At 52.9% G+C, this 12,542-nt stretch overlaps 1 protein-coding gene across 2 annotated transcripts in view; it reads left to right on the top strand.

The window, feature by feature from the left end:
• Positions 1–8: 8 nt before the first annotated feature.
• DUOX1 (dual oxidase 1) overlaps positions 9–12,542 on the top strand; it is a 34,203-nt gene continuing 21,669 nt past the window's right edge. For both annotated transcript variants that reach the window (XM_027971859.3, XM_042252530.2), the window contains exons 1-13: positions 9–744; positions 2,482–2,584; positions 4,656–4,739; positions 4,932–5,096; positions 5,844–6,031; positions 6,187–6,388; positions 6,493–6,659; positions 7,025–7,085; positions 7,207–7,303; positions 8,935–9,025; positions 9,996–10,098; positions 10,360–10,532; positions 12,354–12,529. In XM_027971859.3, coding sequence (XP_027827660.1) covers positions 2,533–2,584; positions 4,656–4,739; positions 4,932–5,096; positions 5,844–6,031; positions 6,187–6,388; positions 6,493–6,659; positions 7,025–7,085; positions 7,207–7,303; positions 8,935–9,025; positions 9,996–10,098; positions 10,360–10,532; positions 12,354–12,529 — 1,559 coding nt within the window. In that variant the 5' untranslated portion in view covers positions 9–744; positions 2,482–2,532. The remainder of the gene's footprint in view (positions 745–2,481; positions 2,585–4,655; positions 4,740–4,931; positions 5,097–5,843; positions 6,032–6,186; positions 6,389–6,492; positions 6,660–7,024; positions 7,086–7,206; positions 7,304–8,934; positions 9,026–9,995; positions 10,099–10,359; positions 10,533–12,353; positions 12,530–12,542) is intronic.

Here is a 12,542-nt window from a genome sequence, read left to right as displayed (position 1 = left end):
CTCTGCGGCGCTGCGCCCGCCCCCACCCAGCCTGGGACGGAAAAGGGACGGGTGCGCGAGAACGGTCCATTCCGCAGCCAGCCCTCCGACGACTCCTTCCCCTCGCCCCTGGCGCACAACCCCGGGCAGTTCTAGCACAAACCTAGCGACGCAATCCGGGGTCCAGAGGGGCGCGGACGGGGCTCGACGGCAGTGAGACCCCCGAGATCTCACGACGAAGTCCGGGTGGTGGATGTTACCACGGACTCTTAAAAGGTCTTAGGACGGATGCCTTGCTCGAACGCCTAGCCTGGTTCTGCGGGCGTTCACCGGTCCTCTCGGTCTTAGAGCACATATCCGCCCGCGTGGAGAGGACTGGGCAGCGTCTCCCCTGTCCCTTTGCGCCCTGTCCCCTCTTCGACCCTCTCCCATCCCTAGCAGACCTTTTAGAAGCCGACTCGCTCTTTTCTCCGCTCACGTGGCTTCGCCACTGACCGGACGTCTACTCCATCTGAGCTGGGCGAGCCCCTGCAGTCTCACCTTGCGCGCCCGGGTCTCCGCGGAGCACCTCGGCGGGTCCTGGCACTCCACCCCGCCCCGCCCCGCCTTAGAACTGGGACGCGCAGTCCCCTCTTCACCCCCCAGCCTGCTCGTCCCCGCGCAGAGAGGGAGAAGGCGCCGGACTCAGCGGGCGTCGCCAGCCCAGCAGCGAGCCCGGCGGGAGCCAGGCAGCAGTTCAGCGCTCGAGAGACGCCGCGGCCGCAGGTCAGACCCAGGAGGGCTCGCGCGTGCACGGGCGCTCAGGGGAAGGTGACTGCGGTGACACCGCCACGCTTTTCTGAGGGAAGGGGAATTCCAGCTTTGGGGCCGCTGCGCCTCCATTCTTAACCCGAGGCTAAAATTAGCCTGTGAAGACCTATACTCCACGGCTTGGGAAGATCGGGTTTTTCGGGAAATGGGAATGTTGGGTGGCCTAGTTCGCTTGGACTTAGGGGCTGTCTTTGGAGCGCCCCTTGCTGCCACTGCATCGTGTCAGGGAGGGAACTTTGGGCTTTTAGAGGCCAGGCTTTCCCCTTTGGCTCACCCTTGGGACCAAGATGGAATACCTATGGCTTTGACTCATCTTTCCGCTACCCCAGGGAACTCACCGCTCTGGTACTTTGGGTCTGAAAAGCAGCCATGTGGGGAAAGAACTAGGCACCTGCGTTCTTTCCAGGCTCTACCACTGCCTGGGGCTTCACTGCCCTGTCATGAGGCTCTGCTTTCCTTTCAAGGTTGTTGGGAAGTAAGTGGTTGCGGCTACCCACCCAGAAGGAGTGGGTATGAAGCATGTCCACTTTGCCCTTCAGGTGTTTCCCTCGCCTGGCCTGAAAGCTCACTGCATGCTTTTTTTCACTGGTTGAGTGGCACACTGGTGACTGAGGGAAAGGGACAAGGCATCCTAGATCAGGGAAGGGGCACTGCGGCCACTTCAGCGGGTCCAGCCTTTTAGCTTTAACTATTCAAAGCCCTTCACTGGGGGTGGAGAGAGTGGCATGCTGAGCTTTTGAATTATGACTGGGCCTAGGTTTTGTTTGTTTGTTTGTTTAATCTCCAGATTGCCTTTAGGAGGTCTTCACTGGCCTTGCACTTCTCAAGAGACTCAGCAGCCTGAGTCCCCCTGCTGCCTCAGTTTCCCCATCATTCCTGGGTGATGTGCTGGCCTGAGAGAGAGAGACAGCAGCACCAAACACATAAGCACCTGGGGCTACATCCCTTCTGAGTCTGCCAAGAGAAGTCAAGCTCCAGCCTACCCTCTCTATATCATATTTACATAACACTTGTCAATTTTCTTGCCTTGAATTCAACCTCATTCTCCCATTTGATTTTGGTGACCAGGCTAGGAGGTAGACAGTTTAGGCTGGTATATTCTCATAGCCAGAAGAGGAAACCAAGGTCCAGAGCAGACAAGTGACCTGTCTAAGATCACACTACTGGACTGACTGCTGCACAGCATCCTGGCCTCAACCCAGTGTTCTGGCCGACAAGCAAAACTGTGTCCAGGGAACACATACTGTGGGAAGATGAGTCAAAGCAAGGTTTCCCAGGACTTCCCAGGTGGTCCAGTGGTTAAGACTCTGTACTTTCACTGCAAGGGGCATCAGTTCAATCCCTGGTCAGGAAGCTAGAATTCCGAGTGCTGTGTGGCATGGACAAAAAAAAAAAAAAAAAAAAAAAGCAAGGTTTCCAATTAATTTTACTTTAAAGTCCTGGAAGGCAGAGGTTTCTGTCTGCTATATCACTTAATCTCCAGTGCCTAAGTCAGTGCCCACCATGTAGTGGGTGCTTATAACATGTTCACTGAATGAATGAAAGATTCTTGGGAGAGAGTGAGTCTCCTGCCATTTGCTATATACCCTGGCCTTGGCCCACTCCCATGCCTTGATTTCAAAGGGCTTCCAGAGACCCCGACTGTCCTGAACTGCTAGAGCTCATTTTCTCCATCCTTTCTCTTTTTTCTAGGGTCTCTGTTTTAGGGTGTTCTAACACCTGAGCCCTATTAACATTTTCATCATGAGCTTCCACTTTGTATGGACACTCCTGGTTGGACCATGGATGCCCGTGGGTGAGTACAGACTAGAGAAGCCTGGCTAGGAGCAGAGGAACCCAGGATTCTCCAGGATCCTCCAAGGACAGAAGCTGTGTCATTTTCAAGCTGTGTCACTTTGTATCCCTAGTCCCTAGCTAACACAGCACCCTGCACACGGTGAGTGCTCATTTCAAACCTCTTGATTAGATGAATGGTAATGGAATGAAAAATTTCCCCAAACACACAGAACTAGAGAGCCTTCAATTGTGTCAGTACTTCCTATTGTATTCCTTACAGTCTGGGGGCCCTTTCTCTCTCCTCTATCTTCTCTTGTTCTTCATAAAGTCACCTCATAGAGGAAATGGCTGATTAGACGCACAAAACAAAAAAGAATCTTGGATTCAGATTGGACCCAAAGCTGAAGCGAAGTCACCAGTGTCTTGAAACAATATGAAAAAACAAAACCCATTAAGATCTGGGAATTCCTTGGTGGCCTAGTGGTCAGGATTCCTGGCTTTCACTGCCATGGCCTGGGTTCAGTCCCTGGTCAGGAAATTGAGATCCTGCAAATTTTGGTGTGCAGCCAAAAAAAAAAAAAAAAAAGACAAAACAAAACAGAAAAAAACACCAGCCCAATAAGTTCCATGAGAATTTCATCTTGTTACTTCAGCTTTGGACAGCCTCTTACTAGAATCTGAGGCCATTCTCTGTAGTCTATGTTTCTGCATAGAGAAAAGTGGCCTTAAGGTGCCACAAATTAGGTGTAAAAGAGCAAGTCCCTGATCATCAGGGGTAGGAGATGCAAGAAGAGAAAGTCTGTGGAATGATGGGTCTTGGCTGGAGGCCATAGGATGGTGAGACAGCCCCTGCAGCTTCTCCCTTGCCAAAGCTGCTCACAGTCCCATTCCTCCCAGTCCTCTCCTTCCCTGGGCCTTGCATTTTCCATTTTTCCCCCCAGCTCTTGCCTCTTATTCCCAGAGGCATTCTCCCCCATGCCCTACCCTTGTTCTGCCATTGGCTCATCATATTTTAGAAATCACATATGTGTGGCCGCCCTAATTCCTGCCCCAAGTCCTGGATCCTTAGTTGAATTCTTTGCTCAAACATCACAGCCTGAGTCATCTTCCATCTCAGATCCCCTGCTGAGTTTATGTGTCTGCAGTCATGGGGCAGGAAGGTAGCCCTGAGATCCTGTCCTTGGTCTGAGTGGAATGACATTCTCTCTGGATGATGAGAGTCCTTTTCTTTACTCTGTTCTCTGAGGTGAGCAGAGAGGGAGCCTAAACCCTGTAACCTCCTAGTCTAAGGAAAGGAATCTGGCTGGTCATCTGATCTACTGACCAGAAGCATCCTTGCTCCACATCTACACTCTTCCTTCTGCCCCCATTGCCTGAGTTCTTCCCTCAACAGCTGAGTGCTTCCTCCTAGATCCTAGTTTTTGGAGAATAAAATAGAATCAGTAGGAGGAATTATGTGGGGAACATAATGCCCCAGAAGAGGAGGCAACAAGGTTATCCACACGACCAGTCAGTCCCTGATCCCACCCAAGAAACTGGAGAAAAGACCTGAGTAGCAACAGGCCCCAAAGCCACAGCCCCATGGCTCACACCCTTGCTTTGAGCTCTGCCCAACGGGACAGGGCCAAGCCCCTCTTCATTCTGCCCCTGTCCACAGGTGAGTCACAGAATGACGTTCTTCCCTGGGTGGAAGAGTGGCTGACTCTTGCACTGTGTGATGTTTTAGGGCTGGGAAGAGTTTCTGTCCCCAGGGAGCTGAGGTGCGAGGGCAGTAGAAGATTCCTGCCTCCCTTGCCCCATCGCCACTGCTGTCCTCCACCCTCCTCTTCCTCTCTGAGGCCATTTATCAGTAGACACCAGTTACACAACTTTAGTGCTCCCTGCCATATTTTCCCACTGAGCAGCTTAAAGATTGGGCTTGAATTTGGACATCACTTTGCTCTGGGTGATTTCCCTCTGTACCCTTCCTCCTGCACTGTACTGGTGTCCACTTTCTGCTGCTCCAAGTGCCAGGCTCCCTGGACCCATACCCAGCCTGTCCTCTCATGCACTGACTTGCTCAGCTGCCCCTTCCCTCTGTTCTCACACAGCATCTCAGAACTCCATTTCATGGGAGGTGCAGCGATTCGATGGGTGGTACAACAACCTCATGGAGCACAGATGGGGCAGCAAAGGTAGGTGAGAGCCAAGTGGAGACCAGAGCTGCAGGGTCAGGATAGTAGTCACCACTAAAGGGCAAGGGCTGGCTGGTACCTGGAAAAGCTTCATTCCTAAGGTTTTAGAATCTGTGGTTTGGAGAGGAGCCTGGGAGAGGGGTCTGGGAGCCCCCTGAGAATTCATCCTTGTGCTTCCCTCTCCTCCACTAGGCTCTCGGCTACAGCGTCTGGTCCCAGCTAGCTATGCAGATGGTGTGTACCAGCCCCTGGGAGAGCCTCACCTGCCTAACCCCCGGGCCCTGAGCAACACCGCCATGAGGGGCCCTGCAGGGCTGGCCTCGCTGCAAAACCGCACAGTGTTGGGGGTCTTCTTCGGTGAGGGCCTCAACCTCTGGGGAAGGGAGGTCTGCGGGGTCAGCTGGACACCTCTGTGTCATCAGGGAGTGACAGAGAGAAGTGACGGAAGGTCTGAGAGAGGGGTGTGAGAGATAGAAGAGGAGTCAATGGGGTGGTGGGGTAGGCGTGGGAGCAGGGGGAGAAGAGAGAGGCATAAATCTGCACCACTTTAAGCTATTGATGGGAGTGGGAAGAGAGGACCATGGGCATAATCCTGAAGGGCTCATGATGGGACTCTGTTTCACTCTGCCCCTGTGGCTCCTAGGACAGCTTCAGGGCAGGGTGCTGATTCTGGTACCACGGCTGAGGATGAGGGTGCTAGGTGGGCCTGACCCCACTGACTGGGGGTTGTTGGCTCTGAGCAGGAGTGCTCAGCTCCTGTTGGCCATCCCTGGTGCCCATACTTGCTTTCCAGTGTGCAGCATCCCACTGAGGCTGGCAGGCCCTCTGGGCAGGCTGCTCCCAGCTGCATGTCACAGCCAGTGCTGCCAACCCTGCTGCCTAGGCACAGTCATGGGCACCTCCCAGTTACCAAGGAGAAGCCCAAACTTGACAATGAAAACAGTTTGGACAAAGGGTTTGTAAGGGGTGGGGAGGTCAAGGCTTAGACTTGCCCGTAATGGCTTCTGAGTGTTTTAAAGCTTGAAGGAAAGGAGATGGGGGTCTACATACAAGGCCCGAGGGGCCCTCTGCTGGCCCTACCAAGCCCTCCCCAATTGCTGGCAGGCTACCACGTGCTGTCGGACCTCGTCAGCGTGGAAAAGTCTGGCTGCCCAGCCGAGTTCCTCAACATCCACATCCCGCCCGGAGACCCGGTGTTCGATCGCGACCACAGCGGGCATGTGGTCTTGCCTTTCCAGAGGAGCCGCTGGGACCCCGAGACCGGACAGAGCCCCAGCAACCCCCGGGACCTGGTGAGCGCGGCAGGCGGGGGTGGGGGGTTGGCGGGACCCGAGGCAACCGCGGAGAGGACCCCATCCCGCCGCACCCACCGCACCCGTGGGCCCTCACCCCTCCCAGACCCACCTGGCGGCTCGATCCCCGGCTCAGCCTCCCGCCGTCCCCGCAGACCAACGAGGTGACCGGCTGGCTGGACGGCAGCGCCATCTATGGCTCCTCGCACTCCTGGAGCGACGAGCTGCGGAGCTTCTCCGGGGGGGAACTGGCGTCGGGGCCCGACCCCGCTTTCCCTCGGGCCGCGCAGGCCCCGCTGCTCATGTGGACGCCGCCAGATCCCACCACTGGCCGCCGCGGGCCGCGGGGGCTATACGGTGAGGCGGCGGGGACCGGGCGGGGCGCGGTCGAGGGACGGCGAGGGGCGCCCCGCGGTCCAGCCCGCGCTCATCTCCTCCCTGCGTTCCCGCGGCGCGTGCAGCCTTCGGGGCCGAGCGAGGGAACCGCGAGCCCTTCCTGCAGGCGCTGGGTCTGCTCTGGTTCCGCTATCACAACCTGTGGGCGCAGAAGCTGGCCAGCCGGTACCCGCTCTGGGGGGACGAGGAGCTGTTCCAGCACGCGCGCAAGAGGGTCATCGCCACCTACCAGGTGGGTCCCCCACGGCCCGGTCCCCGGGAGGCTCCAGAGCCCTCGGTCCTGGACGACCCCGCCAGAAACCACCACCTCCCTCCCCAGAGAGCCGCCATCTAGGACAAGCCCCTGAGGGTGATAAGCAGGCAAAGCGCTACTCACGCAGGAGGTTTTCTGATGATTATTTCTCAGCCCGCTCCCCACCCACCTGCCCTGGTTGCCTGTGGGGAACCGGAACCTCGGCACCTCTCCTGTCTGAGAGTCTCTCCCGTGACTGCCCCTGCCTGGTCCTCATCTCCCTCCTAAGCCTTCCTTGAACTCAGATCTCCCGTGGCCTGGCTGCTCCAGCGCTGGCCTCCCCTTTCCCCTCTCTTGACCCTCAGAACATCGCCATGTATGAGTGGCTGCCCAGCTTCCTGCGAAAAATGCCCCCTGAATATGCAGGTGAGGGGATGGGGAGGAAGGAAGGGAGAGCTTGCTGGAACTTTTTTTGGTGGGGGCGGGGGAAGTTGGGTGATTTAAGGGCTAAATCTTACCAATGCTATCTCCTCTTCGCTCTGGCCAGGATACCGCCCTTTCCTGGACCCCAGCATCTCTCCGGAATTCCTGGCTGCCTCTGAGCAGTTCTTCTCCACCATGGTGCCCCCTGGCGTCTACATGAGGTGAGAGAGGGGCTCAGGTGTTTGTGTGTGGAGGGCTGGGGGTATATATTGAGAAAAATCTGCCCTCAGGACAGGCTTATCAGTCTGAAGTATGCCCATTCCCCAGAGAACAGTGACTAGGGAAGGAAAGAAGGACAACAATTGTTTTAAAAAATACATCACTGTGCGTGTGTGTGTTTAATATTCATTTATTTATTTGGCCGACCCAGGTCTTAGTTGCGCAGGTGGGATCTTCAGTCGTAATTGCAGCATACAGGATATTTCAGTTGCAGCACGTGGGATCTAGTTCCCAGACCAGAGCTCAAACCCGAGTCCCCTGCATTATGAGCAGAGTCTTAGCCACTGGACCACCAGGGAAGTCCCCTTCAGCGGTTTTTAAGCACCTTAATGTCCACTTTTTTGCAACCGGTGTAGATATTAATCCCCCCAATTAAAGACCAGTTAATTGAGGTTCAGAGGGTGAATCACAAAGCCCTCAGGTCTGCACCTCAGGTGTTGACACTACCCTGGGGGCATTTTTAGCTATAAGAACAGAGCATGGGACTTATAAGCCTTTGGAGGGCATTACAATAAAAATGTATGAGAGCTGAAGAAAAGTGTTGGCTCCAAAATAACGAGAGGGAAACTTTAAAAACATACATTTTAAGTTAAAAATATATGAAACAAAGCATGGCAGTCTATTTTTTTTCCAGCTGCATTATAATTGAAAACAATTCATGGATTAGATTTTTTTACTCTAAAACAATTTCTGGATATGGCTGATGGTGGCTAAGAAATTGTAGTACTTGAGTTATCCATAGACAAGTACTTTCAAAAAAATTATTAATAATCCCTTTTATATGTTTTAATTTACATACATAAATATACATATATATATATAAAGAATGTTGCCCACCATCCAGTTCCACAAGGAACCGCTTGTGGAATTGACCACTGCAGCTATCTTCCAACAGTATACCCTGAAAAAGAATTTGGGAGAAAAAAAAAAGAATAAGGCACTCTGTGCTTTGGAAAAACAGACTCATTAGATAGATAGAGATATCTCAGAAAAAAGTTTTTAATGAACCCATATTCTTTTATCTCCCCATACATAGCAAAACACAAAAACCATTAACCAAGATAACTGATCCTCATGACTAGCAGTAACCTTCTACAGAGATGAGTGTTTGCACCCATTCTCTAGCCAAGATCATACAGATACACTAGCTTCTCTCCCAACCTTTTAGGAGCAGTCCTCTCAGAGCTACTCAGAGACTCTTTCCTGGACTATAGTCCTCATTAAGTTCCCTGAATAAAACTGGAACTCACAACTCTTATGTTGTGCATTTTTTTTCTGTTGACAGTTTATCTATAACTGTATCTATATCTATATCCATATCCATATCTTTATCTGTCAAGAGAGAGTGAGAGACAATGAAACATGGCAAAATATGGGATACAGTTTTAGAAATTTGGTCTAATGTGGAGAGAGGGACCTTCCAAAAATCAGATTTTCAGGACCTGACCACACACCACCTTAGGGAAGCAATGACCTGGGTCCTTGGCTCTAGCTGTGGAGACCAGAGCTGATGCGTGCCTAACATTAGGACTTCATAGCCTCAGTCACCACTAACCTGCTCCTTTCATTTCAGAAATGCCAGCTGCCACTTCCAGGGGGTCATCAATAGGAACTCAAGTGTCCCCAGAGCTCTCCGGGTCTGCAACAGCTACTGGAGCCGAGAGGTCAGGATTGAGGGTGTGTGTGTGTGTGTTTCTGAGGGTGTGTGGTAAAGGTGGGCAGTGGACTGAGGCAGCCAGCTGGGATGGGCCGAGGTGGAGGAGGCAGCCCAGGGCACCTCAGCCTTCTCCCCTACCAATGTCTGAGATGGCCAGGTAGCTGTGCACCTCAAACTTCAGTCCTCCTCCCCCACCTCAGGGCAGTGTGAGGGGCTGTGCAGATGTGGCTTTATATGCGTCACTTCTTCCTAGGTTTTCCTCCCCCCCTGTAGGCACTGGAGTACTCCAGCCATCCCTTCCCCCAAGGAAACTTCCCAGTTAGACACACCCGGGCAGCAGCGTGTGAATGTGCATGTGTGAGGAGGGCAAGGTGGAGGGAGGAATTCTGAGAGATTAACAGGAATCATCTGTCCAGGCCACTAGCGTAGAGGAGCATTAACCATTTGTTTAAAGCAACATCAGATACTCCATGTAGTATGTTCATAGAGGGCAGGTAAGAGGAAAGAGGGAAGAGGAAAGCAGAGTCATAGATCTGGGCTCAAAGAGACGTCAGTGTCCTGCTAATATCTTTGTATTCTTTTACTTATTTTATTTTATTAATAAGGCCCTTTTCTTAAGGGCAGGACGCTGAGTTCAGAGAGGTCCTGTCACACAACTGGTTGCTAACAGAGCAAGGACCAAGACCTTGACCTAGTGCCTTTGGCAACCATACCATCACGTTTCCTAAGACAGAAGTAATGTTTTAGGTCCCTTGTGCTTGTGGAGACCTGTGTCCTAGCAGCATGCACTCTGGATGGATGGGGACGTTGTTCATCCTGAGTAGGGGATCAAGCTGTAGAGGAGGAATGACCCTCCAGTTTGGGAGCAAACAGCAGGACTGGGTGGGCCCAGGACCCAAAGCGTGGGGTTGAGGGAGCCTGACTGCCCAACATCTGGCTCCTTTAGCCACACCTCTCCCCTCTCCCCACCCCTAAAGCACCCCAGCCTACAGAGAGCTGAAGATGTGGATGCACTACTGCTGGGCATGGCCTCCCAGATTGCTGAGCGAGAGGACCATGTGGTGGTGGAGGACGTGCGAGGTGAGGCTGAGGCTGTCCCTGCAGGCTGTGCAGCCCTGGCCCCTGGGAAGAAGTTCAGTGGGACCTCCAGAACCTGGCAGGGAGGCATGCCGGGTCGGGGGGACGAGGAGTGGGAAACCTGCAGTCTCTCATTGCTGACGGAACTTCTGACCTGCAGACCACAGCACCCTCTGTGTGGGTATGGCTGGGGTCCCAGGGCTGGTGGGAACCTGGACATGAGGTCCAGGAGCTCCTTCAGACTCTTCGGTATCTCATCCCCAGATTTCTGGCCTGGGCCCCTGAAGTTTTCCCGCACAGACCACCTGGCCAGTTGCCTGCTCCGGGGCCGAGATCTGGGCCTGCCCTCTTACACCAAGGCCAGGGCAACCTTGGGCCTGCCTCCAGTTACCAGATGGCAGGACATCAACCCAGCCCTCTCCGGGAGTGATGGCACTGTGAGGAGGGGTTGGGCCCCTGGTGGTGGGGCCAGGGGGGAGGTCCAGGGCACACTGAGTTGAGATACAGAAGACAGACAGCAAGACACAGGCACCAGAGACAAGCACCTGGTGAGAGGGGCAGAGCTCACCCAGGTCGCTTTTCCCAGGATCACACACCAGGATGGAAGTTACCAGACCAGCAGGATCAGGTTTAGACTCTGTGATTGTGCAGATCCAGCAAATGTTTAGAGAACATCTATTGCACTTGATAGGGTTAATCTCATTTACTCTTCCCAACAACTCCCTGAATGAGCTTGCTGCTGCTGCTGCTGCTAAGTCACTTCAGTCATGTCTGACTCTGTGCGACCCCAAAGACGGCAGCCCACCAGGCTCCCCCATCCCTGGGATTGTCAAGGCAAGAACACTGGAGTGGGTTGCCATTTCCTTCTCCAGTGCATGAAAGTGAAAAGTGAAAGTGAAGTTGCTCAGTCGTGTCTGACTCTTAGCGACCCCATGGACTACAGCCTACCAGGCTCCTCCGTCCATGGGATTTTCCAGGAAGAGTACTGGAGTGGGGTGCCATTGCCTAGCAGGTCCTTAATTCAGAAACAAACTGTACTTTCATACGCCAATATTCAAGCTGCTTTTGGAGAGTCAGCTATCACACTCTGAGCTATCACCTGGGCAAACAGTGTGGCCTGCCAGCCAGCAGACCAGTTCTGGCTGCCTTACCTTTTGGGCACAGCATTGCTTCTACAGTTGTGCTCAGTCACTTCAGTCGTGTCTGACTCTGCAACCCCATGGACCGTAGCCAGTCAGGCTCCTCTGTCCATGAGGTTTTTCCAATAAGAATACTGGAGTGGGTTTCCATATCTCTTCCAGGGGATCTTCCTGACCCAGAGATTGAATCCTCATCTCCTGCCTCTCCTGCATTGGAAGTGGATTCTTTACCTCTGAGCCACTGGGGAAGCTAGCAATAAATAATTATTTTATTGCTTTTGCCCTCACTAGTTTATAAAATTATTGGAAAGTAGAGAATTGAAAGGTTATAAAGAAGTGATATGTCCATGAAGCTTGAAACCTTTATAAAATCAACATGTAGATAGGAATCACCAGCTATGCCAAAGGCAGCAAATCCTTAACTTGAGTTGTGCCTCATTGGAATTAAGCTGGTCCAGTGCTCAGATGGTAAAGAATCTGTTTGCAATGCAGGATACCTGGGTTCAATCCCAGGGTTGGGAAGACCCCCCTGTAAGAGAGCATGGCAGCCCACTTTAGTATTCTTGCCTGGAGAATCCCATGGACAGAGAAGCCTGGCGGGTCACAGTCCATGGGGTCTCAAAGGGTCAGACCCGACTGAGAGACTAAGAACAGCACAGCACACAGTGCTTATTTACATTGTGGAGAAAAGAACTACAGTAAAAGTCGGGGGCACGACATTGTTCGTATACTGTCTCTAAAAGGCAATGGATATGAAGGGATTCGATTTTCCAAACTTTTTTTAACCTGTAAAGATTAGAACCTTTTTCTGACTCATCATTCAACCATTCAACTTTTGTGCTGATTTTGACCCTTCAACTGTCATACCTTTTCAAGAACAAGTCACCTAGGGGACTGCCTGCCTGTTTTAACTTGATAAAATAAGCAGCTGAGTCTGTGAGAGAATTCTCATAAATGAGTCAACTTATAGAAAGCATTCAGAGCAGTGCCCAGGGCATAATGAGTGAGTTATTGTCACTGTCACCTTTTTATGGTGATCCCTGGGGCTGATCTCTGGGAGCCAGCTCTTGGCTGGAGGGCAGGTACTCGATCTTAGCACCTCTCCCTTCTTGGCTCCAGGTGCTGGAGGCCACGGCGGCCCTGTACAACCAGGACCTGTCCCGGCTGGAGCTACTCCCCGGGGGGCTCCTGGAGAGCCACGGAGACCCTGGACCCCTCTTCAGCACCATCGTCCTTGATCAGTTTGTGAGACTGCGGGATGGTGACCGCTACTGGTTTGAGAACAGCAGGAATGGGTAAGGCCTGCCT

This window comes from Ovis aries, chromosome 7 (genome assembly GCF_016772045.2).
Source record: "Ovis aries strain OAR_USU_Benz2616 breed Rambouillet chromosome 7, ARS-UI_Ramb_v3.0, whole genome shotgun sequence".
In the NCBI taxonomy this organism is placed as follows: Eukaryota; Metazoa; Chordata; class Mammalia; order Artiodactyla; family Bovidae; genus Ovis; species Ovis aries.
Note: the sequence above shows the minus strand (reverse complement) of the source record. Positions and strands in the feature narration are given on the sequence as shown.